The sequence below is a fragment of the Sipha flava genome, unplaced genomic scaffold, assembly GCF_003268045.1.
Source record: "Sipha flava isolate LNK unplaced genomic scaffold, YSA_version1 177_pilon_pilon, whole genome shotgun sequence".
Taxonomy (NCBI): Eukaryota; Metazoa; Arthropoda; class Insecta; order Hemiptera; family Aphididae; genus Sipha; species Sipha flava.
In genome coordinates this window covers 559,993-585,441 of record NW_020272091.1, presented here as the reverse complement: position 1 = coordinate 585,441, position 25,449 = coordinate 559,993, and the positions used below count along the sequence as shown (strand labels likewise).

Sequence of the window (25,449 nt, the reverse complement as noted above, 5' to 3'; positions counted from 1 at the left end):
AAAATAAAACTTTTTATTTGAGTTCTCTGTATTATGAAACACATTTTTAGCTTATTCTGCTATTTTTTAAACATCTCATAAGAAATATGCAAATGCTATAAAATCCCAACCTTGATAATAACTAATATATACGAGTATTAATATACATAGAATATGAACGTGTTCTTATGTATTTTTTAGGAGATGGTGACAGTAGCGTCACTAAACGATTGAATGACAAAATGCCTTATGGGCCGAACTTTCATATTTGAAAAGTTAAGTGTCGTAATCATCTCTTGAGGAACTATGCCACAAAAGTTACTGTGTTGGCCAAGAACACAAAATATCCTCTTCGAATTCGAAAATTTATTTTAGCAAACATCACGAGATTCCGCAACGGTACTGGGCGTGGCTAAATGCACGCATGCGCCGTTTGAAAATACCTAACAGCGCAATCTATCGAGTGTTATACGGTTTCATTTGTCCGGGCAGTGTCCTCTTAATACATGTGACATATAAATCCCACGAATATCAAATGTAAATGATAAATAAAAAAAATAAAAAAATAAATATAAATTATTTACATAAAATAAATATATATATATTATTTACATTTTTTCATTTTTATTTACATTATAAGTATAATGTAATATTCACATGAGCTCTAGTTTTATGTGCCAGATCACACTATGGCAATAGTGTGGGCCGATAAAATACGCAATCGATCGGTAAGCAACCGCAACATATATATTTAAAATTGAACCGCGTCTAGACTAGACCGATTCTCCGAACTAGGATTATTCAATTATTTTAATACTGTTAAAAATATTCGATTAACTCGATTAATCGCACAGCCCTACTCTGAACCGTCCGAAATCGGTCTGAAATAGACCACGCTTTTGCGGTTTCGTTGCGCCGACGCGTTTCGGTCGTTCTCAAAATTACATTCAGTAGTTATACGGGATCATCTACACTCTTAGGCGCAACTAAAGTGGGGCTTGGGTGGGCTTAGCCCACCCAGTTTTGTCCGTAGCCTATTCAGTTTCACTACAAAATAAAACATCAACTCTTGGTTTTTCTAAAAACGTAATTTTTGGTGTAATTAATACATTTGAAACTCTTAGATGAATTTAAGAAAATATGGGAATAAATAAAAATATTATGCTGAAGAAAATGACATGTGGTTTTAACTCCATTAACTGGTGTATATATTTTATGATTTTGATAATTTGTTTTACGTGTTTTAACCTAAATAATACATACAAAATATAGGATCAGAGCATCACAGAAGAGAATAAACTAGCCTTCATAACTATGTATTAACAGCTACCACGGTGGCAGAAAATGATTTACATTCGTCATTAGCAAATTATGTAGAAAGTTATTGGAAAACTTTTACATATTTTTTTACTATGGACAGTGTTATTTTCAATCTTAAATATAGGTTTTCTGATTAAAGCTTGGCTATGGCCAGTTCGGTTGTAGTTAATTTTGTAAATTACAACCGATTCAATGAAGTTTATTGATCATTATAAGGTAATTTGGTAATACCATGTATATAAATACATTTTAATTGTATAAGAGATTAATGATAACTAATTAATTAATTATAATAATTATAATAATAGAAATTACTTCATATTTCAAAGAGTAGCTTAGAAGCAGAAATTAAAATGGCATTTAACCTTAAAATAGTAAAAAAAAAAAATTTCAATATAAATGATGTTAAAGAAGTCGAAAAACTAATATTTCCAAACTTTTCTAAATTTTTACAAGTGGCTTTATCTATTCTCATAAGTTCAGACACCTGTGAAAGGTCGTTCTCTTCAATGAGATGAATAAAACATTGGCTTAGATCTTCCATGACCCATGATCGATTTACAAATTTATCTATTTTAAATATAAAGAGAGATGTAACCAACAAATTAGACGAAAATGAAATTGTAAATAAATTTGTTGAAAAAAATAAAAAAATTTGTTAATTTAATTAGGCTTTATAATAAAAATTTAATAGCTATGAACTGTATATTTCATTGATTATATATGTATATCCTTATTATTCGTGTTTATTTAGGTAGCTAGTCTGTAAGTAATAAGTAAATAGGTAAGTGACAACATTTTATTTCGAAATAAACTATTAACAACTATGGGTAAGGTCGTAAGGACTTCTAATTTATATAAATATAAATGTAAATGTTGATAATCAATATTGGGGGTGTGGGGACGGGTCGCTGGTATCATTAAAATTCAGCCCACCCAGAAATTGAACTCTAGTTGCGCCTATGTCTACACTATATATGTTTTTCGGTTTCCGTTGATTGTTAAAATATCGGTAGTTGTTATTGTAATCGTAATCCCCGGGATTCTTCATTTCGTTCGTATACGTTCACTAGTTTTCGGCAACCGATAAAACGCATAGTGTGATCCGGCACTGAAAGGAAAGATAAAAACAATTGGATATCCGGTGTATTCGTACACTTAATCAGTTATATCAGTTATAAAAGTGTTCAAGGAAATGCCGTAGAGGAAGCTCAAGTATTTACCCCAATGGTAATACAAGTGCCTCCGCAAACATAATTTTTTTATCAATGACATTGTCTGAGCGTAATTTTACAGTAGCAGCTCTATAAATTCGTATTTTCATTCCTTAACGGAGTTTAGAAAAATAACATTTGAAATATTTTTTTATTTCTATAAAGTAGTAAAACATTGCTACTTTATGAATATTTTATAGGAATGCATTGAAAATCCAATAATTGGTTCCACAGTTAAACGTAATGTAATTTTTTTCAAGAAGAACCACGTTTACAGTTACGCATAATGGATATTATAATAAATTAGAATAAAATAATAAAACAATGCGCGTAGCTTGGAGTAATAAAATGTATGTATTAAACGACCGGTTTCGAATTAAAAATTCATCATGAAGTATATACAAAGTCAATAACATTGCGATTGAATATGAAACAATAAAGAAAGGAATATATTTAAATATGTGATCATTTTATATAGAGATAATTAATGAAATTATTTAATTCATTTTTTATAAACAATTAAATAATTAAAAAATAAACATAAATATTTATTAATTTAGCTTTTTTATCCAATTTATATAATAATAATCAATAAAAATGCTTTTATATGTAGTGATTAAAAGCTGAAATCGGTGAGACTCAGGAATATAAAAGTTTTTTAAACAAATATTTTGACTATTCTGGCACAAATAATTGTATCGCATGTCATTAAGGTGAATAGGTATGGTCTTTAAAATAAATGTAACTAACTGGCCACTTAGTTTTCTCTTAGATACCTATTCTCCTTTATTTCTGTACTTCACGGTTTAGATAAATATCCTAGCAATATGTTTTGATTGATTTAGTTTCTCGTTAATTTATATTTATTTGATCATTAATCTTTTTGTCCACATTTGTAAGTTGATATTATTTTCCATTATTAATTTAAGTGGATCAATTAAAGCAAAATGGATTACAATGTAAGTATTAATTATTATATTTTATTATACAGGTTACAAAATAAGGTACTGATTATATTTAAATAAGGAATGCAATTATTCGACAAAGCGACTATCGGCAAAGCTTTAATAAAAATAATTGTTGTTGACTATCAGCCTTTATCAATTGTAGAAAACGTTGGTATTATAGAGTATACCAAGATTTTACAGCCATTGTATTCCCTTCCAAGTAGGAAATTACTTACGATTAAATTATTACCTGATGAATATAATATCATAGTCTCTAAACTAAAAATTATGTTTAAATCCATTGATTACGTGTAAATTACAATTGACATGTGGACGTCTGATTCAAATAAGGCTTATATAACTGTAACGTGTCATTTTATATTCGAAGACGACTTATATTCAACAGTTCTTGCCACTAGAGAAGTACATGTAACACATACCGGAGAAAATATTGCTGCTGTGCTATCAAATATTTTTAATGAGTGGTATATAACTTCTAAAATTGTAACAATAGTATCGGATAACGGATCAAACATTAAAAACGCAATTAATCAGCATCTTCTCAAGTACCACTATCTTTGCGTAGCATACATATTAAATTTAAGCGTGAAAGAAGCTATTTCAACTAATACTGAACTGCATAATGTATTAAAAACGTGTAAAATTATCGTAAGACATTTAAAACATAGCACTTCCGCTAATGAAAAATTAAAGAGTTATCGAAATAAAATGGGCCTACCAGAAATTAAAGTTAAGCAAGACATATCTACGATATGGTTACAGTCCCTGTTTTTGTTCTAAGCTTGTTTTTGTTGACTTAAGTGATTCTGAATTTATATTAGAGCTTTTTAATTTATATGAACTTAAGAGATACTGAAACATTAGTTATTTCTTTACATTGTTGGTAATATTACTCCTTCGTATAAATATATTTGTAAGTTATTCCATATTTCATCCTTTCATTTATATTTATTTTTTTATTGTGTATTGAAATACTATTTCACTTTGTAATAGCATAACAATTTAATAACACATGGTCTACAAATTTCCTATATTATATGAAAATAGTTGTTGGTTGTGATAAAGCCTTTAGTATTTTTATTTGTTAGTCATATTGTAACTTATATCTTATACTTATTTTTTTGTATTCTATTCGATTACTCATATTTTTATTTTATAATAATTTAATACAATTTATTATTTAGAGTATTGATGAAGATGATATAGAAAACCTACGTTTGGCTGCTCTTATGTCAATTAAGAGAAAATCTAATGTTCCAAGTATTACATTAAGCAGTACATCTGGAGAAATTTGTGAAAGAAAATTCAGCACTACTTCATCGGGGCCGGCTGCTTTCCTTGGTTTGGCACTCTTTAATATATTTGTTACTTCTTCTTTCATTATATCGTATCTGTCATCTATTTTGATGCTACTTTCTTATACGAATATTGTAATTTGAATAAAAGTTAAAAACTATTATATAGGTAATATAATAAATTGTACATGCTCTCTCTTATAGATGTAATTCTGCATGTAAGCAATATTCATATATTTTATTGAATATTTATCAATAGGATAATACTTATCTATGTTCAGATGATGGCGATGTCTTATCCCTAGGGGATGACGATGAAGATCTGGACGAACTAAACAAATTAATGGATATTATGAATGCTGAAGTTAATGAAGAAGATGTTGAAACATCAAAAAAAGTTAAGAAAAGTAAAAAACAAAATAATAAAAATACGAATGAAAAAAGTACGAAGCCGAAAATAAAAAATAAATCAAATATGAAAGTTAATGAACCAAATGGTATAAATCAACCAATGGTTATTAAAATGTTAACACCTCTAACTAATCCACCCGAAGAAAAATTAGAATCAATTAAAAATTTAGAGGAAATAAGAAACTCTCTAGCACAATGCATTATATTAAATTCTCCTGTTCCCTTAAAATCACCATCACCACGTAAAACAAAGAAGTCAATAACTCCTTACAGTAAACTTCGAAAAAGATCACCATCAAGATCTTCCAGAAGATTATCACCTTTAAAAGAAAAAAATCATTCTCCGAGGGGATATTCTCCTTTAAAGTCGCGATATCCCTATCGTTCACGATCCCCAAGGAGAAGTCACAGGTCTTTATTACGAGATATTTCGCTAACAAGAAGACGACTGTCTCCATTAAGGAGAAGAAGTAGATCTCCACTTAAGATCAAATCGAGATCATCTATAATTAGAACTGATGTTAGAAGAAGATCACCTATTCCAGTAAAGAAAGAAATTAGATCAAGACCTGTATCTCATAATGTTCGCCGTAAAGATAATAAAATCTTAGGTAATGAATATTTGAAGAGAAAGGAAAAAATCAAACCTGCGGATAAACAAATAGATTCTAGGTCAATAAATCCTGGACATGATGATATTAATAATTTGCTCATTGTTCAAGGTTTGTAAACATATTTTTGTAAATATTGTAACGATCAAAATAGATTAGTGTCCATGTTTGGTTTTCCTCAATAAATAATAACCATATTAAATAAATGCGCGACTACTTCATCACCTATAACATCGATGGACGAAAACACATTTGGAATTCCCTCCAACCTCTGTAATTGCACACCTCTCTATCCGTTTGTGTGTGGTATGTTAGTGGGTGGGTCATGTAATAATTGCATGATAACGAGTATCGGCCAATTATTATAATTAAATAATAATATTATTATTATTATTTCAATGAGCCAGTTTTCGTATATTTCTGAAAAGTATTATACTGGCTCACTTTTTGTGTAGCTGTTCCGTCGTCCACAACATGCACGAGTAGACCGGACCATGCTGGTGCGTCTTGGAACGACGACCAATTGTCCGATTGGTCGGTAATGTATTATAATTAAAAATCAAAACTATCTTCTTCTTATTATTATTATACCTTGGCCGGTATTCGTCAGTGTTATTTTATACACCAGTTCTAATTTTATAAATCCACGTATGGAAAATTCTCTCTGTTTTTTTTAATTCATACTATGAAAAGGTGGAGGTTTTACGCCCGTCCGAGCTTTCCTCCACCATGTAAAAGTTTTATTATAATATATTTATATTTCTCTATAATATCTTTCTCTTCATTAATCATTTTCCTTTATTTATTAATATAATCTAAGTGACCATTATAGTAAATCCATTTACACCGACCCCAAAAAGGGTCTCGGTATTTGGTTGGCGACCCATGTATCTTTAAAGGTAATCGTCAACGGGCGCTAGACAGAACTTACTGCACTGAGACGTCGCAATATTAACTATGTATAATATTTATATTATTATTTTTGGTAATATTGTATTCATTTTTTATTTTTAGAGGATAGATTTAACTATCACATTGGCGAAAAAAATAAAACAACGGTTGTAGAATCTGAAACTTTAGAAATATCTAGTGATGATAATAAAGAATTTATTGAAAAAAAAGATGAAGGAATTCAAGAAAAGCAGCAAATATATGATAAAAAAGTAACTATACAACATGATGATCTTGATCTAAGAACAGAGTTAAAAAGAAGAAGAGCCCTTCATTTAAAAACGGTAAAATTCAGACTATATTTGATATATTTGATAAATTAATATTTCAAAAACAATTAATTTTCTCATTAAAATTTTAGATTCAATTAAAAGTTATGAAAAAACCCAAATCGTTTAATCCTGCCCGGTTATTACAGTCTGCAATTAGTGATATTGTAAGATCAAGGTAATATTTACAAACTTAAGTTACAATAATTGTAATTAAAAATAAATTAATTCTTTACATTTAATCATTTTATATTTAGTGTAATTTTTAAAAAATGTTAAAAGTGAGTTTAAAAATACTAATTTTTAATTTAATATTTATTGAAATAATTTTATAAATTAAAATGTAATGCATGGACACTTTTTTGACTGAGTGTATGTATTATATATTTATATAATATTAATATATTGTAGAAGTATATATTGCATTAATAATTACTGACCACAATATATAGTTAGTGTCAACAATTATAATTTAACGTTCCAAATTAGTTGTGTATATATACTCGTATGGATACATTAGTGATGGGCATATTCGGATTCAAGAAATCCGAATTATTTGGATTTGTCAAATCTGGATTTAAGAAATTCGAATTTCATGGATTATCCGAACTATACGGATTATTCAATTTAATTTTGCTGTTCAATTACTCATTTTTATATTTACATAAATTTAACTTATCTTCAGAAAATTTTATTCAATAACCATTTTAAGGTTATGCAGTTAAGATAAGTTAATTGGGTATTCAGTCATGATATCACTGTAAGTCATAGAGGTATGAAGTAAACTCGACAATTTAGTAAATTATAATTTTGGTAACTAATAATACATTATAAAAACTGTTAAAATAATGATAAGTAAATTTAAATTCATAAAATATAATATTAATTTTATGTTACAATAAAGTTAAATAATTTATTTTATTAGAAATTAAAAATAATTATAAGTTATATAAAAAGCAAATTCATAAATCCGAATAATCCGGATACTTCGGCAAATCCTGATAAGAATTTGATTCAAATCCGGATTTAAATATCCGGGTATCCGGATAATTCAGGTATTCGGATTTCATGCCCATCCCTAGTATACATACAAATAAATAACTCCCATAGGAAAAAAGCCAACCTTCCAGAACATATTCACTCATCACTCAACAACTGTCAAGAATCCTCAAATTCCCTCATCGAATTCATCAACTCCGCAAAATTATTAACCTATATTTAAACCAAAACAATGTATATATAATTTAACCTATAATGTAACTTTACAAATTACATACCTATGTAACAAAAATTCTTCTTGTAATTCCCAATGGCCTATGTTGCCGAGTGTTATTCAAATAAAAAAAAATAAAATATATACTATAAAATTATTGTACAACATATTTTTAAACATATGGTTAATTTTACTAATTTGTCAAGTTTTTATAGTTAAACTAATACGTAATTAATGTTTTTCAGCAGTTCAAATGAAGTAAAGATAAAAAAAACATTTAAAATTCCAGAAATAAATACTAAAACCGAAGGTATACATAAATGTTTTTATTGATTTATAAAATACATAATGTATATAATGTATTTTAATCTGCATAAGAATTATTATTTATTAATATTTGATGCAGGCTAATTTTTTAAATTGAACCATAATGTTCATATTTTGTGAAATATAGCATGGTTAAATAGAAAAAATTTAACTTTGTGTGTATATATAAGTATTATTGTAAACTTATGTATCTTATATTTATGTAATTTTAAATAAATTTAATTTAATACTACAATAAAAAACATTTTTATGAAATTTAGATGACCGAAGAGTTATTGTGATGAATAGAGATTCTAAGACTAGAAGTGACTTAAGCATTTTACATCCAGAAGGTAAATTTTTTTCTTATATACAGTTTGTAAAGTGAAATTATTTATTCTAATAGTCTTTCATTTTTAAATTCTTAATGTTTTCCAATAATTTTTTTGATACTTTCTCAATTTATTTAATATATTAATTTAGAGCAGGTTCAACTATCGTAATAGTATTAACATAATTTGAAAAAAAATAGTTTATAATATGTTTCTTTTTATTTATGTTTATTTAGGTCGAGAAGCTTATGACAGTGAAGGAGAATCTTATACAAATGTCAAAATACAAAAAGCCAAATTAAATAAAGTTCCTATACATTTGAGAACAGTTAATAGTGGTAACACAATTCAAAAAGAATTTAAGAAGATCAAAAAACCTATCTTATGGCCGTGAATACTTATTTATGATAACAAGATATCTATATAAAAAATGTGTATATTTTAAGTAATTTAATATAAATTATAAAATTGACTGACTTATGTTAAATTAGTCCACCTCACCGTCCCTATTGCCGTCCTTTTATACGAACATCTAATGAAGTATGATCAGTTAATTTTTCGAATACTGATGGTTATTTTTAATGATACAAATTTATCATATCCATAAAACTAATGTTTCCATTTGGATTGAGAATGCGAGTATAATAAAATAAAATAACAACTACTCGTATACATTTTTCTATATTAGAAATGAATATAACAGTTTGTAACATAATTATTAATGATTTTTCGACAAATATTTATAGTCTAATATAAAAAAAATCAAAATTTTTGTTTATATTGAACTGTTTTTGATATATTTTCCCAAAAATTCACACTAGAACTTTTTATTAATCCGTCAACCATACAGGTATCATCACCATCCAATGATAAATATTTAGGTTTGTCCAAACTTGTTTGGATCCACTCAAAACCTAAATCCAATGAATTCGGATTTCTAAAAATCAGTAAAAATAAATAATTTTTAATAATATATTAATTGATTCACACATAAAAAAAACAAACAATTTAAAATCTAAAAATAATCCTTAAAATTTTTCACTCATTAACATACCCGGTTTTTGCAAAGTTAGCCCATAGTTTACTAAGCATTCTACACATCCTGAGCTCTGGCGAATTAGTGTTCGGTGTATATCCAATAATTTGTCCAAAAAACAAATAGTTTAATTCATCTGCATGACACGCACCTATGAATTATTGAATTAAATTTATGTTTATAGGATATTAACATAATATAGAACATAACTAAATTCATTAAATGATTACTAAAAATTAATCTGGTGAAATCTCTCGCACATTTATAGTTAAAGAACTCCGTAAAGATAAAATATATTAGTAACCATTTTAATATTCTTATAAATAATTCAAATATTTTATTGTGAATTATCTACTCTAATAATTCAGTTTATACAAATAGGTTATTAACACAATAATAAATAAGGTGTTACCTACCTTTTAATTGCTTTAAATTAGGTTTTAAATCGGAGAGAATTTTTTTACACATATTAATATTTCCATCAAATTTAAATTCATAATTATAAACTGGTGTGCCATGGTAAAGAAGATGGTTAAATCCATGATAAAAGTCTTTTGAAAAAAAACCATCACTATACAACTAGTCAATAAATAAATATAACTATAATTATTCGTTAACAGAAAATAATACATAAGTAATTAATTCATAATATCTAAATAGAAACTAAACGTTATAATTTATTTAATTTTACATACATGACAAACATTTTCCAGTTTAGTTGTTCCATATTCCGGATTACCTTCGTCGAAATAAAAACTCTTCACTTTATTAATAATTTCTTCATCATATTTATCCTCAAATAAATTTCTTATTTCTTCAGTAGTACTAATAAGTTTCTTCGTTGATTTTTCTTTAAGTAAATGCATAAAAATTTATTTCGTTCTGTGTAAAATTTAAAAATATTAATAATTCACCTGCAAATGCAATCATTCCTTCTAAATTGTTGATTCCAATAATGATAGGTACTGGTGATACAGATTTGGTTAAAATATCAGGATGATCAGGTAAAAATCTGTCACTAACTGTTTTACTTTCAATGGATGGAACAAATTCATAATTTCGAAAATCGGTTACGCCCTTTAAAATAAAAAATAAATATTCATTCTAACTTCTAGTCAACAAAAATAATTAAATAAATGTACCCAGTTAAAACATCATAATAAAAAACATTTTCTAAGAAAAAACACTCAATGATATGAGTAGGTAATGAAAAATCAAAATAACTTATATACTTAACACAGTGGTATAGTTAAGCGTAGATTACATTGGGCAAATTTACTCGCTAATTACTGACGAATCAACTCACTGCTATTAGAATCGCTCAATGTAATTGGCCTAGTTGCTTAGTCGCCGCGTGTTGCATACTCGCTGCTCGACCGCAATTAAAGTTGACAACCTGTCAACTTTTGCTACTACTCGCTGGCTATTTTACTCTCTAACGAGTGAAATCGCTTCGTGTAATCGACATTGCTAACAAAATCGCTATGTGCTCTATACTTGTTACTAGTAGACAGTAATGGTTGCAACTTGCAAGATGTAAGTGACTGTAGTTAACGCGGATGTTGTTGTTATATCTCTTTTATTACGTCAGGAGTTGAAAAAAAGGAAAACTAGAAATAAGAGAAGAATTTGGATCAGAGATTGGATTGCTAGACGAGAAAATTATAGTGCATCCAGTACATTAATAAAATAATTAAAAAACGAAGATACGGCAGCCAACCGAAATCTTCTAAGAATGGACGTGGTCCAGTTCGATAATTTTTTACAAATGGTTTATGGATTAATAAAAAAAGACACTCAAATGAGAATGGCTATTCCACCAAAAACTAAACCAAATCATTTAAATTAATATATCAGTATTAATATATTGAATTGTTAGCAACTTGTGACATGCGCAAATACCTGCGACTACGTTACTAGCGATTATAGCTGTAATGTAATCAGGACAACACGCTTAGTCGCGCGCGATTTTGTTCGCAGATAAGTAGCGAGTAAATTCATCCAATGTAATCTACGCTTTAGGTATTTATTTTGGGGAGTATTAAAACTGTTTAATAAAAATCTATTAACTTAATATCGTTTCTAAATAAACTTCATAGTTGAATTCTATAAAAAATACAAGAGCCCAACCAAAAAATCAAATATTCAAACGATTCAAGCATTCTAATCAATTTGATTGCGTATCATTGCTAAAACTTCCTGGTACGTAATGAACAAATTTCTCCATGATGACCTCCAAATCAAAATCGTTCACGACACAGCCATCAATTTTTACAAGAGGTTAGGGAATCTCCGTATGAATTAAACCACCTCATCTCATAATTAGCCTCAAAGACAACCCCACAAGACGTCTCAAACGCAAATGATGTAGAAAGATCTTCTCAACCTATAACATTTATTTTACTATTCATACTTTGTAAAAATATCATTGTAAAAGATGACTCGACTACAAGTCCACCTTCAAGTTATTTAAAGCAGTTTTTATTAATTAGTTACCACATCACATTTGCTTATTGTATATAATGTACACATTGTAAATTTTCAATGAACGCCATTAAAAAAAAAAAAAATTTTATTATAATTGAAATTAAATTTATCTTATTATAAACATTGTATAAAGAAATATTTAGGGTTTTGTACGACTAAATCTAATTTCCTAGGTTTTTTAAAAATATATGCACGAAAAAAGATGATATTGTTAAGTAAAATGTCAGTTTAAAACATAAAATTTAATACAGTGAAACTTCACTTAACGGATAAAATTACCATGTCCCGGCAAAAATATAGGCATTTAAATGTATTTCGACCTGTCTATAACGGAAGCGGACACTAATACGAGGCATGTCCAGAAAGTAAGTGTACTCAATTTTTGTAGGCTTTAAAAAAATTTATAAAAAAAAAAAAATAACGTGGTTACATTAATATATTTGTGTGCTATTTTTCTACATAGTCACCATTTCTTTCAATGCAGGTTGTGAGACGGTAGATTAATTTTTTTATGCCTGCCTCGTAGAACTCTGCCGCCACCTCCTTTGTCCACATGTCGACCATCTCCTTCACTTCCTCATCAGTTGAAAATTTTTTTCCACCCATGTGTTTCTTTAGGGAAGTGAACAAATGGTAATCTGAAGGCACCAGGTCGGGGGAATACGGGGGGTGATTCAAAACATCCCATCCAAATGAGTCCAACAATTGCTTCGTGACATTGGCCGTGTGGGGTCTAGCGTTGTCGTGCAGTAGGCAGACTCCGCTCGTTAACAGACCCCTCCTTTTATTTTGAATAGCTCTCCTCAATTTTTTTAGGGTCTCACAATACCTTGCTGCGTTTATGGTCTCCCCCTGAGGTAAATATTCAATCAAAATTATGCCTTTGTGGTCCCAAAACACTGATGCCATGATTTTTTTGGCTGAAATGGTGGTTTTGAACTTTTTGGTTGAGGGTGAAGTGGTGTGACGCCACTGTTCGGACTGTCTCTTGGTTTCAGGTGTATAGTGTGCAATCCAAGTTTCATCTCCAGTAACAATGGACTTGAGAAAATTATCACCGTCCAGTTCATAGCGTTCCAAAAACTCTCTGGAGGCTTGCACTCGATTCAACATGTGTTGTTCAGTAAGCTGTTTTGGGACCCATCTTGCGCACAGTTTATGAAATCCAAGTGTTTCTGTGATTGTTTCGTGGAGCAGAGACCTTGACAATTGTGGAAACATTGCAGAAAGTTCATCTAGAGTCAATCTGCGATCGTCACGGACCGCATACTCGACTTTTTTCACAATGTCGTCAGTCAAAATCGACGGTCTCCCGCTCCTCAGATTGTCATGTACATTCGTACGGCCGTTTTTAAACTCCCTACACCACTTGTATACACTGGTATGATTCATATTGCCTTCACCATAAACGGTTCGTACCTCATTAAAAATTTCATGTGGAGATTTTTCCTTCGCAACAAGATAACGGATAACGGCGCGGATTTCGCACTTGGCGGCAGACTCGATCGACATGTTTAACAAGAAAATTCGTGCGACCACAGTTTTCAACGTACTGAACTCGTTCTGGTCTTGTTTTAAAGCTTAGAAGTAAATCTTTACGGCAGTGTAGCCAACATAGTAAAAAAATATTCCCTGTGGCCTTGAGAGCCTTAGTACACTTACTTTCTGGACACGCCTCGTATTTACCCCTACGATTTCATAACAGAAAAATACTACGAAACAACGTCGATAAGGAACGCAATTGAGTAATTCAGTGAAAACACGGAAAGAAACCTATTGAATTTATGAAGTTTAAATAAAAGATTAATACAAATTAACAGAAATAAATCCAGATATAAATTGCAATACGTATAAATGATAACCATAAATACCTAACGTTTGTATTCAGTTTCTATCGGTTTGCAGTCAGAGTAAAACTACATTTTTAACAAAAGATGGACATTATTTGTTTTAAAGACTTGAGCGGAGGTTGGTATATTCGTAAACTTGCTAACAAATTTGACATCGGTATAACGCAAGTGGCCAAAGTTTTGATAAAAAAATATAACCAAAATAACCATGGTAATTATAATATTAAACTAAACTAATATTAGTATAACTATTATTAAAATCTTATACAGTAGAAAAATGATTTATTAAAGTGTATCTGTATTGATAAAAGTACATGACTATATTATTGAAACCTTAAATATATTAATGATGATATAAAATTTTATTCATATGATTAATAATAAATAATATGCTGTTAGGTAAAAAGTGTTTCATTAAATTACAATTTTTTTTCAAATTGTGTAAATGAAAATGCTGATATGAATTTACAATACATACCTCAATTTTACTCAATTTTACTATGTCAGAAGCTGGAAGTTTCAATAAATATTCTACTATATCTTTAGGGTCCTCTTTTAGACACCCTAAACTTCTGGCTAAATTATATGCCGCTTCTTTATGTTTTTCATTTAGTGCCCAGGAGTTAAAAATACATCCACTTTGCATAATAGCCTTTTGAAATAATCCTACACTTAAAAAACAATACTGTAGAGAATAATTATTTTTATTTCATTATTTTATTTTTAAACTTATATTATTTAACTTATAATAATAGTAATACTCCAATTCAGAAATTTAAATTTATTTAAAAAAAATTTATTCATTTATTTTTTAATTGTGAACCACAAAATATAGATAAAAAATATGAATTTTTTCAATTATATTATGATAGGTTTTATTTGTTTATTTATTTAATATTGGTATATACGGGCGATGCCCTTGATAAAATACAATATATGTGAATTTAACATAGTTTAATATAGAATTTACAAGAAAATTAATTAAAACTAATACAAATATAAAGAAAAAAATCAATCAAAGACGAAAGAAGGGTCAATATTGACGTTCAACATCAGATGACAGAGAATTTATTGACTAAATAGTTAGTAGGTGCAAGAGGAAGTAAAATTAAACATGTGATATAGAGTTACTTCGGGGAACTTTAAAGGAAGTTAGCGAAAGGAGGGTAAGAGAATCAATAGTACATTTTTGATGACCATTTAAAAACCGAATTCCAGCAGAGTGCCTATGGTCAGTAAAAAAAGAAAGGTCTAATAATGTAGCAACAGGAATATAATAATAAGGAGCGTAAGGGATATGGAAAGAGAAGCTTAGGAATTTGAAAAACTTATGTTGGATCCGCTCGAATTATTGAATATTACAAGAATATTGAGGATCCTAGATTATAGTGTCATATTCAAGAATGGGTCTGATAAGAGTACAAAGTAATAATTTCACAGACAAGATTGAACGGACATTTTTGCCAGCCTGATGATAAAGCTAAGTATTTTGAAGGCCTTCATCAGTACCTATCTGCGAGGTAAGACCTAAATAAGGAAAGGAGAGGCTGATCATTACCGGATGCTCTTAGTATATGAATAAGAATTAAACGATCAACAGTATCAAATGCCTTGTGAAAGTCAGTATAGATGATGTCAACCTGAGCGCAGTTAACGAGTTGTGTCCCGACGAAATTCTGGTACTCGAGTTGTGTCAAAATAATAAAAGTGAGGTACATAAGGTTAGATTAGGTGCTCCTAAAAATGAGGTAAATTGAAATCGATATATTACATAAGGATATAATAATTTATTTTGTATATTAAAATAAAAATGTTTATATAAATTCAAATCCAGAAATGTATCTATTATATTGTTATATAATATACCTAGGTATATTATATAAGACTTACCGAAAAAAAGTCGATTCTACCCATTATTATTGTCATTTAGAGATAAGGTGTGCGTGGAACTACAAAGATTGTCATTGTACGTTTACGATCATTATTATTTACAAATTCATACTTTTTGAGATATTATTATTTTTGCAAATAATTAAAATTATTTTTATTGTTATATTCAGATACTATAATTATTTATATAAATTAATATAACAGAACAACTTTTCTTCTTGTATAAAATGTTATATACATAATACGAGTATAGGTATACGTATAATATTGTAACTGAAAAATTATCAGTTTGTGTATACAACTTATGTAGGTACCTGTAAATTTATTATTTTTCGGGACATAATTCGTATAACTCAAAAAAATCCACCGGATACAACTCGTGTAAACCGAAAAAATATACAGAACACAACTCGTTTAAAACTAAACTGTAAGCACTGAAATAGATTAAAAATTAAGTTACTAAATAAACAATTTTAGGTGGTAGCTTCTATTTCCTCAATGAGCATACGATTAATAGAAAGTTGTATGGAAGATAGAATCAAAGACTCAACTATTTTAGAGATGTATTATAGAATGGAAATAGGATGATAGCTGGAAACAATAGGTGGAGAGCAAGATTTAAGGTTAGGTGTAATAGAACTTAATTTAAGTATAGATAAGAAAATACCGGCGTAGAGTGAGCGTCTAGAAAGAAGCCAAAGTGGGTAAGCCAAAACTGATCTTAGCTCGTATAGAAAATTGCCGGAAACACCACTTGGGCCAATTAACCAGGCATTGCAAAAAGCTGAAAATATCATCTACGCTAAGTATAGTATTGTTAAGAGGGCCAAAAATAAGAATGTCTTGATGCTTAATATTTCTACTTATTGGTTGGGGTGAATAAACTGTGGAATAATAATTTAAAAATAGATTGGTTGACTGAAGTTCATTAGATGAAGAGGTATCGTTGAAGAACATAATTTTAGGTATAGTGTTGTTAGAATGTTTGATGTGTATAAATGTTCAAATTTCACGTGGTTTTTATTTTAATGAGAGTTTAGCAAGCGTAAAGTAACTGCTGTAGAATTTTTTAGATTCGTATTTGAATTTGGTACGCAATAAAGAGAACTCATTATACACTAGGACAGAAAATGAAGATTTAAATTTGGCGTGGGCTTTCTTTTTGAAAAACAATATTTTTTGAAGGTCACTAGTGAACAATGGAGGGAATATGGAATCATAGAAATTGGAATGGAGTACATAAAGAAAAATTGATTTATGCAGGACATCATGGAAAGTATTGACTGCTGATTTAGAGTCAAGGTGACGGTAGGTGGAAGGCCAATCAAATGAAGACAATAAAGAACGGATACAATCGTAATTAACTTTACGAAAATTAAAAAGTATAAAATATGTTCTTATAAATTAAAATATGTTAGAATAAAATAAAGTAATATTTCTTTTTTATTTGCAAACCAATTGTTTACTAACCTGTAGATCTTGGAGACAGTGTATGACAATGAACCGATGCAGATCCTGCACTTTCTCCAAAAATAGTAATATTTTCCGCATCACCTCCAAATGCTGATATATTTGCTTTTACCCATTTTAATGCAAATAATTGATCTTTTAAACCCATATTACCAGGACATTCATCAATATCGAAATTTAAAAATCCTGAAAATAAAATCAATAATTGTATTGAATACATTTTAATCTTAAATATTTTATACTTAAAATATAATACTTAAAGGAAGGGTTATCATTGACAAACAGCATTAAAAACCTCATTGGTTCGTTGTTTGTATAGTTATTTTAAAATTGGGTATGAAAAGGATCTAGGTGTACAGATAGAATGTTGAAGAATCTTTAAATTAATAAGTAATCGGAGAACAAGAGAGTCTATAGCATTTGATAATAAGCTGCATAGAAAAATTTTGCCTAACAGCTGTTTATGGTCCGCAAAAAAGTCTAGGCCAAGAATTTTTATAACAGGCGTAATCATTTAATGCCTAAGACTTCTATTTTGAATATTTTTTATAGTAACATAAATAATAAAATACTATTATAGTAAATATACCTAGGGCATTAAGACGATAGTTGAATGTGACTACAATAATATTTTCATCAATCAAATAATCCGGTGTGTAAAATTCAGGTGATGAAGATCCATTATTAAATGCTCCTCCATGTATAAATATCATAACAGCTTTTTTTTCATCCAACTTCTCCTAGTAAATTATAACTCTATAATTAATTTAAATTAATAGATAATACTACTTATATATATTTTTACAACCTGAGGTACAAATATATTTAAGAACAAACAGTCTTCACTTCCAGAAATTTTTTTGGTCAACATATAGTACTGCATACACATTTTCCCTGGCGTATATGCATTGAACACCCCAGACCATCCAGGATGTTTTACAGGAGGCTAATACAAAATCAATACTTATAAATATCTCATCAAATGACAAAGGTCCATGTACAGTGCAAAATAAATAGTAAACATGTGAATTTCTAATGTTAGGTGCAATTTCTTTACATTATTATTAATCACTATTTATTCTTGATGTACAATTATACAATTATGGAAATAAAATGTGATTATTTAATGTGATTATTTATTAATGTCAGTATTAGATTTAAATAACTTTATCAAAAAGATACATTTTCATTACAAACCTTAAATCTCAAAGAACCAACAGGTGGTCTAGCATACGGTATACCCAGAAAACAGGCATACGGTTTATTTGAGACCTTTGTGTGGTAGTGAAGTCCATTTAAAGTACCTTGCTCAATTGTGACGGTAGTTTTCTTTCGAGGCTAAAAAAAAAATAATGCCTGTAAAATTGATATAATTTTATAAATTTAACCAGTGGCGTAAATACGGCCGTGCACAACGATGCGTTTGCGCCTGCTGAAATAAACTTACTCCAAATTCTATAAAATATAATTATATTTTATTTTTTTATTGAATTGTTTGATAAAAGATAACAAAATTAAACAAATTATAAAAATATAAAACACGTTACATTATGTAATAATTATGTTATCATTAATCAATTATAATCATAGCCACGACCTTAGAAGCCACTTCATTGGTAGTATTCAGAATTTCGAATTTGTATTTTGTTTGATAATTCCTTAAAAAATAATAGAACACACTAACGCAGCGGCTTCCAAAGTGTGGGCCATGGTGCCCTGGTGCGCCACAATGTCTGTACAGGGGCACCGTGCCGTCATGAAATACTATCTGGTCTAACATTTTCCTTATAATAATTATTAGTCATGTTATGACTTGAGGAAGGACGCACTGAAAAAATCTTACATCAAAAAGGGCGCCGTGAGTCAAAAAAGTTTGGGAAACACTGCACTAACGTATTAGATATACAAACATTAGTAATTTACTACACGGTTGTTTTATACAAAAAAAGAAAGTATGGAGGCTTAGCCCCAAGATTGCCTCATATTTAAATAAATTTTGATATTTCATCCCATTAAAAAATCCTGAGAACGCCTCTTGTATGCAGTGTATTTATTAAACTAGATAACTAAATGACACAAATGTTGCCCAGCGAAAATATTTTGTTACCTAGTTGATAATATTTACATACAATTATTTGTCGAAAGAAGATTTTTTGAAAATTATATAAAAAAAATAAAAATATTTTGGTAATGTACAATTTATAAAATTTGTATATAATACAATATACAAATCCGAATTAAAATAATTTTGAGCCTTGGGCCAAACAATTTTATAAAGGCCTAAATTTATAATTAATAACTAGGATAGGTTTGAATGCTTTTACATGTTTTTTTACTAAAGTCCAAATTAATTGGTTTTCAGAATGTCAACGATATGGCTTATTTTCGATTAAATACAACCATTTTTTTTTTTGCATATTTTGAACTTAATGCATATAATTTCATATTTATAGATTTTTGAGAATCTTGTTAATTTTGTTAATTTCTAAACTTAAATTTTGAAGTTTTTATAATATTGCTAATTTTAAATGATATTTATATATTGAACGTTTATTTTTCGAATCGTTGTATATATATTACATGTATAATCTTATATTAATTGGACCAGCGTTTCCCAACCTTTTTGCAATGGTGACCCATAAATTTAATCTTTAATAGGTACGCGACTCCCCCACCCCCTAAAAAAAATTATGCCGTAAATAAATAAGATTTTTTCTATAATCCATTTTATCATTGAGTTTTTTATAAAATTTAATACGAATACAATATACTGAATAATAATAACTTAGTAAATAAATAAATAAAATAAATTATAAAAAAATACAAAAAATTAGTATAATAGAAAATTTAGTGTGAATTTTGATTTTGGACACTGTTGCATAAAATTTCCCACTGGGGTACAATTTCAGATAAACTGATGCGCATGTCATGTGTGACATCTAATTTGTTTCTTTGTTTTGTTTTAATATTGGCCATGTTAGAAAATCCTTTTTCGCACAAATAAGTGGTAGGAAAAAGTAATAGTTTTTTTATTGCATTAATTGAAAGTTCTGGATATTCATTATATACTGCACACCAAAAATCTACAAGAGTTTCATTTCTAAATTTATGTTTTAAATTTATGTCAATGTAAATTATGTATGTGAAAATGATATTTGTTTAATTAATGTTCTCCAGTTATATAACAGTCTACATATTCTCGTGCACTATAATTTAACATCCCCGGGAAATCAAGTATAAATTAGACCAGTGGTTCTCACCTTGAGGGTCTGGAACCACGAGATGAGGGATCACACCCATCAAAAGTAATTAAATACTGATATAGAGAAACGACTTTTTATTTATATTCAAAATAAGAAATTTATACATAACCGTAATGATAAAAATTAAAAAGTTAGTTTGTAGTATAAAATACTATACATTTCATTTCATTCATCTAGCAATTCAAAAACTCCTGTTTTTGTTTCGTTAATGGTAATGATCAGTGCTCGAACTGGGGAGGGGGGGGGTACGCAGGGGGACAGAGCTCCTCTATTTTTTTTTTTTTGCGTAACCCAATTATATTTTTCGCTGGAACGGGGGACGCCATGTTCATCCTAACTAATGTCCAAAATAATTTTTATTAAAATGTAGATTTCAATTAACATCAATTTTATAAGGAATACTACGATTTATAATAACATAATTAATTTTGATATTCATTTATTAGCACGTTAATTTCCGCTTGTATTATCAATTTTTAGAGCCCAGCCTATGTAAGCCGAAATTATGATTAGTCGACTACGCAGCACAGTTATAGATAGAACCGTGCTATGCAGACATGCAATATGCGTTGACCTAACGACCCGTGCTTAGCAATATACAAAATATATAATTGGTTGAAAATTGATTCAAATGTGTGGTAAATATAATTATGTTTACGCTTAGTAGGTACCTAAGGCAAATGAGAAAGTATATTTTCATAATAAAAGATTGTATGCTGGTTATGATAAGCGACGACGTTGACATTTCAGAAAAAAATATAAATAGTAATGTCTGGTATATACGGATATTATTTAGTATATGCTGTATTCATTGAATGGTTTGTTACTAATATTATCGATATTAATATTTGGAATTTAAATATTTATATAGCTGAAAAGTGGTATTCAAAATATATGTAATGTTGTTAGAGGGGTGTGGGGGTCGGTGTTAAATAATTGCGCACATGGAACGCAGTTTTTAAATCGTTGGACTGAGCTACTTAATTTTTCCCAATTCGAGCACTGAATATATGGATTGTATATTTTATAAAATCAGAACCATGTGAGACTTCAGGGCCTAATATATATATGGGAGCCTTTAAATAAATATATTATACAATTTTTGTACAAATTGAACATTTACTTTATTGTTATTCCAATTTGTAGATCAGCCACGACTTATTTAAATCTTATTCACCCATGTCATATGCGGACGAAAAAATCAGTTTTTCTTTTCATCGATAAAATTACATTATTTTTATAGTAAGTTTTTCTTTTTAATTTTATCAATTAAGCTAATTTTAATATTTTGCATTCGATATTTATATAACAAAATAAAAAAAAAGTGTAAAATTATGATATTTTGTAAATATATTGTAATTTTTGCAAATATGGGTCCATTCAAATCCCGAAGCTCCTGGCTTAACTAAAGCTTAAGAAGTTAAGTACATCTTACCACAACGGTTCTGGACAAGAAGCCGGTTAGTTTGTTGTAAATGAAGACGGCCGCGAGACGACACACGACGATTGACTCCCTCAACTTCGGCATAACCGGATGGGTATAATATTTGTTTGAATGGTATCACAGATTTTTGTTAAGTGTTTAATAATTAGTTGAACGCTAGACGATTGGTATAAAATAATTTAATTTTTAAAGAAAAGAAGAGATCAAATACAACCGTACATAGATGCATTCATGGTTTCGTACTGCTGCAATGCTGTTCGATGATGTGTTTGAATGCCATTGATTGCTTAATGTTTTTAATTATAAATTATAATATATTTATATATATATTACAATTTATTATAATACCGCATTAAGACAATCTTAGACCGTAGTTACAATTATAGTATTTTTCGAGTTGGTAGTTGATTGGATAATGATAAGCTAATGATAAGATATTACATAAGTATTTAATCTCGCAGATAAGTAAGTATATACGAAGTTACACTTGTTATTATTCACACATAATTTATTTGATGGGTACATCAATCGTTGTAAAATTTGATAAATTATAAATATTGTTTTAGATACCGATCCGAAAATACCTGGAAAAAATTCAAATTTTTTTAACTTCTCTATAACGAATCTTATTTTAAGTTATGTCAACACAACACTATATGAATGACCTACTTGACGTATTTATTTTATTGTCAATCAAAAGCATGATACTGACGATTATCTGTGTCATCTCGTAAAATACTGATTTTGTAATATAATGAAACATCTAATTTAGTTATATATTTAGTTATAGCATTTATATTGGTAATTGCACACCTGAAACACAACGTTGTATAAAGTAGAAATTATAATATACAAAAATTAGGTATATTCAGTGGTTTATTGGTAAATATATTTGTGGGTATACGCACTAAAAAAATATGGATATTAATCCTAAAATAAATTTTCTTGTTTCGCTCGACAATTGTTTTCTCTCGATACGTTTGAAAAAATGTAATTAATCCTTTGTAACTACATGTTTATAACTTCTAATAAGACTATAAAATATAACACCACAAGATATACATTTACAGCGCGTTATAAATTGCATGATGCAAATTTAAGAACCATAAGCTGAATGTTCACACTCCATACTATTTGATTCAATGTTATTCACTACAGTTAATAAAATACATTAAACATAGCGTACACTGTAATTTCCATCAGCTAAATATTTCAATCAATTTCATGGTTCATAACAATTTTTTCCAATGTACTGTTAAATTATTATTAGTTTTTCTGTTTTCTAGTTATTTTAGAAGCGTATACCCGTAAAATAATATTTTACATTAGGTATATGCCGAAAATCGAAAATCTGTTGATGTGGTTACGCCGTATACCCACGTATACGTACCAATACATCCCTGGGTATATTAAATACCTTACTTCAATTTTAACCGCATTTCTTTAAACATTTTTGTAACAAATCTGAGATGACAACATTACTTGAACATTTCCTCCTAGTTGCTTTATCCACTTTGCCGTTTATATAGTTCCTAATATATGGTTGCTACATTCAGATTTAAAAAATAATTAATGTTAATTAATAGTAATAATTATAATACTGTAGATGATTTCATTTTTTGCTTAAGATACGAGGAGATAATTAATAACTAACAACTCGAGGTAACACGTTCTTGTTATGTTCATAAGACGTTTTTGACCACGCAAGTAATAAATGTTTAACACTACAACCATCAGCGGCGTATTTAAGGAATGGGCCCATGTGGCCCGTGCCTCCTCCATCCACCGTATTTTATACTTTATTTATTATTGTAAGTTCTCTTATTTTTCACGCACGGGCACACGGTGGAATATTGGACTATCAATATTTCATGATAATAAGATACCACCGATTAAACGGATTAGCATTGTTTAACAGGTTGACTGCCACGCTAAAACTACAAGGCTTGCTATTATCGCCGAGTAGGATCTATTGACCCTACAGTATATTTTACTGTCAGGCCTTGTAGAGTCTTCAGATCCTACAATTAAAATATATTTCTAGGCCGCGTAGGGTTCTGAGATCCATCGCAATGTATAGTTTTATATGGAAAAATACTTTAACGTGGCCTCCTTGGAAGTTCTATGAAATGGTTTTGAGATATAATGTCTCTTTATGAAATAAAATATATTTTTATTTTAGCGACCGTGTTTTCCAAATATATTAAATCATATTCTTATCGATGTTCAGTATTTTTAATATAAATTGAATAAATACAATTTAAAATGTTATTTGTGGACTGTCATTAGTCATTGTCGACTATCGCAATAGCACTGTTGTACGAACCGTTATACAATAAATTACGTAAGTGGTAAGTGTAATTTTATTATAAATTAATTATTATTTGCAATAAAAGTACCTATTATGGACCGATTAATTGAAGATAGGTTAAATAATAGCGATGCTGAATTACATGATGACGATGATGATGATGATTATGAGGTAAATATATAGCATAATAAAAATAAAATAAAATAATGTATATGGTACATAATAAGTATAAATAAATTAAGGGTTATTATTATATTGTTTTATTATTATTATTATTAGGTATTCAATAAAGTTACTAAGTATCAAAAATGGGTACATAATATGTTTTCGTCTCGTAGGGTTTAATCACCCTACGTATTCCACATAGGACATGTAGGGTATATAAACCCCACATACGTTTTACGGTATAATACTACTCAACAAAGTAGTATAATGAAATATTGTCCTATGACATTTTTTTATAAAATTGATATTTTTTATTTAAATCATAAATCAAAATACAAGAATTTATGAAAAATGATAATGGCAATTTCATCAAAGTTCGTTTTGGGTCAATTCATCCTACATGGCAGTCAACCTGTTAATAAACACCCTGAAATAATTAAAAAACCTGAAGACGTAGTTGATGCATATGCTAATAAACACCCCAGACATCTTCAGTTATTGTAATTACAAAAATTATACTTAAAAATATGTTTTATTATAAATTTATGTTTTGATTATTTGGTTATGAATAACGACAGTTGTTCAAACACCACAACGGTTTGAATTTTCGCTCCATAGCATGTCGTACATTGTGCCATGAACGTCTCGAACTTTCGAGAATTTC

The 25,449-nt window shown here is 28.8% G+C and overlaps 2 protein-coding genes across 2 annotated transcripts; one reads left to right on the top strand and one right to left on the bottom strand.

The window, feature by feature from the left end:
* Positions 1–3,460: 3,460 nt before the first annotated feature.
* LOC112680547 (serine/threonine-protein kinase PRP4 homolog) lies at positions 3,461–9,295 on the top strand. Its single transcript, XM_025550669.1, has 8 exons — positions 3,461–3,472; positions 4,666–4,822; positions 5,058–5,909; positions 6,813–7,033; positions 7,111–7,196; positions 8,477–8,541; positions 8,819–8,890; positions 9,106–9,295. The coding sequence occupies exons 1-8, from the start codon at positions 3,461–3,463 to the stop codon at positions 9,261–9,263; spliced, it is 1,623 nt and encodes a 540-aa protein (XP_025406454.1). The 3' UTR covers positions 9,264–9,295.
* Positions 9,296–9,534: 239 nt separating this feature from the next.
* Positions 9,535–22,636, bottom strand: LOC112680558 (esterase FE4-like). Its single transcript, XM_025550688.1, has 12 exons — positions 22,529–22,636; positions 22,301–22,465; positions 18,800–18,940; positions 18,411–18,548; positions 18,192–18,342; positions 17,603–17,788; positions 14,721–14,908; positions 10,820–10,982; positions 10,601–10,755; positions 10,322–10,484; positions 9,924–10,056; positions 9,535–9,806 (listed from the first exon to the last, which is right to left on the bottom strand). Exons 2-12 carry the CDS (start codon positions 22,391–22,393, stop codon positions 9,632–9,634), a joined length of 1,686 nt encoding a protein of 561 aa, XP_025406473.1. The 5' UTR covers positions 22,394–22,465; positions 22,529–22,636; the 3' UTR covers positions 9,535–9,631.
* Positions 22,637–25,449: the final 2,813 nt, after the last annotated feature.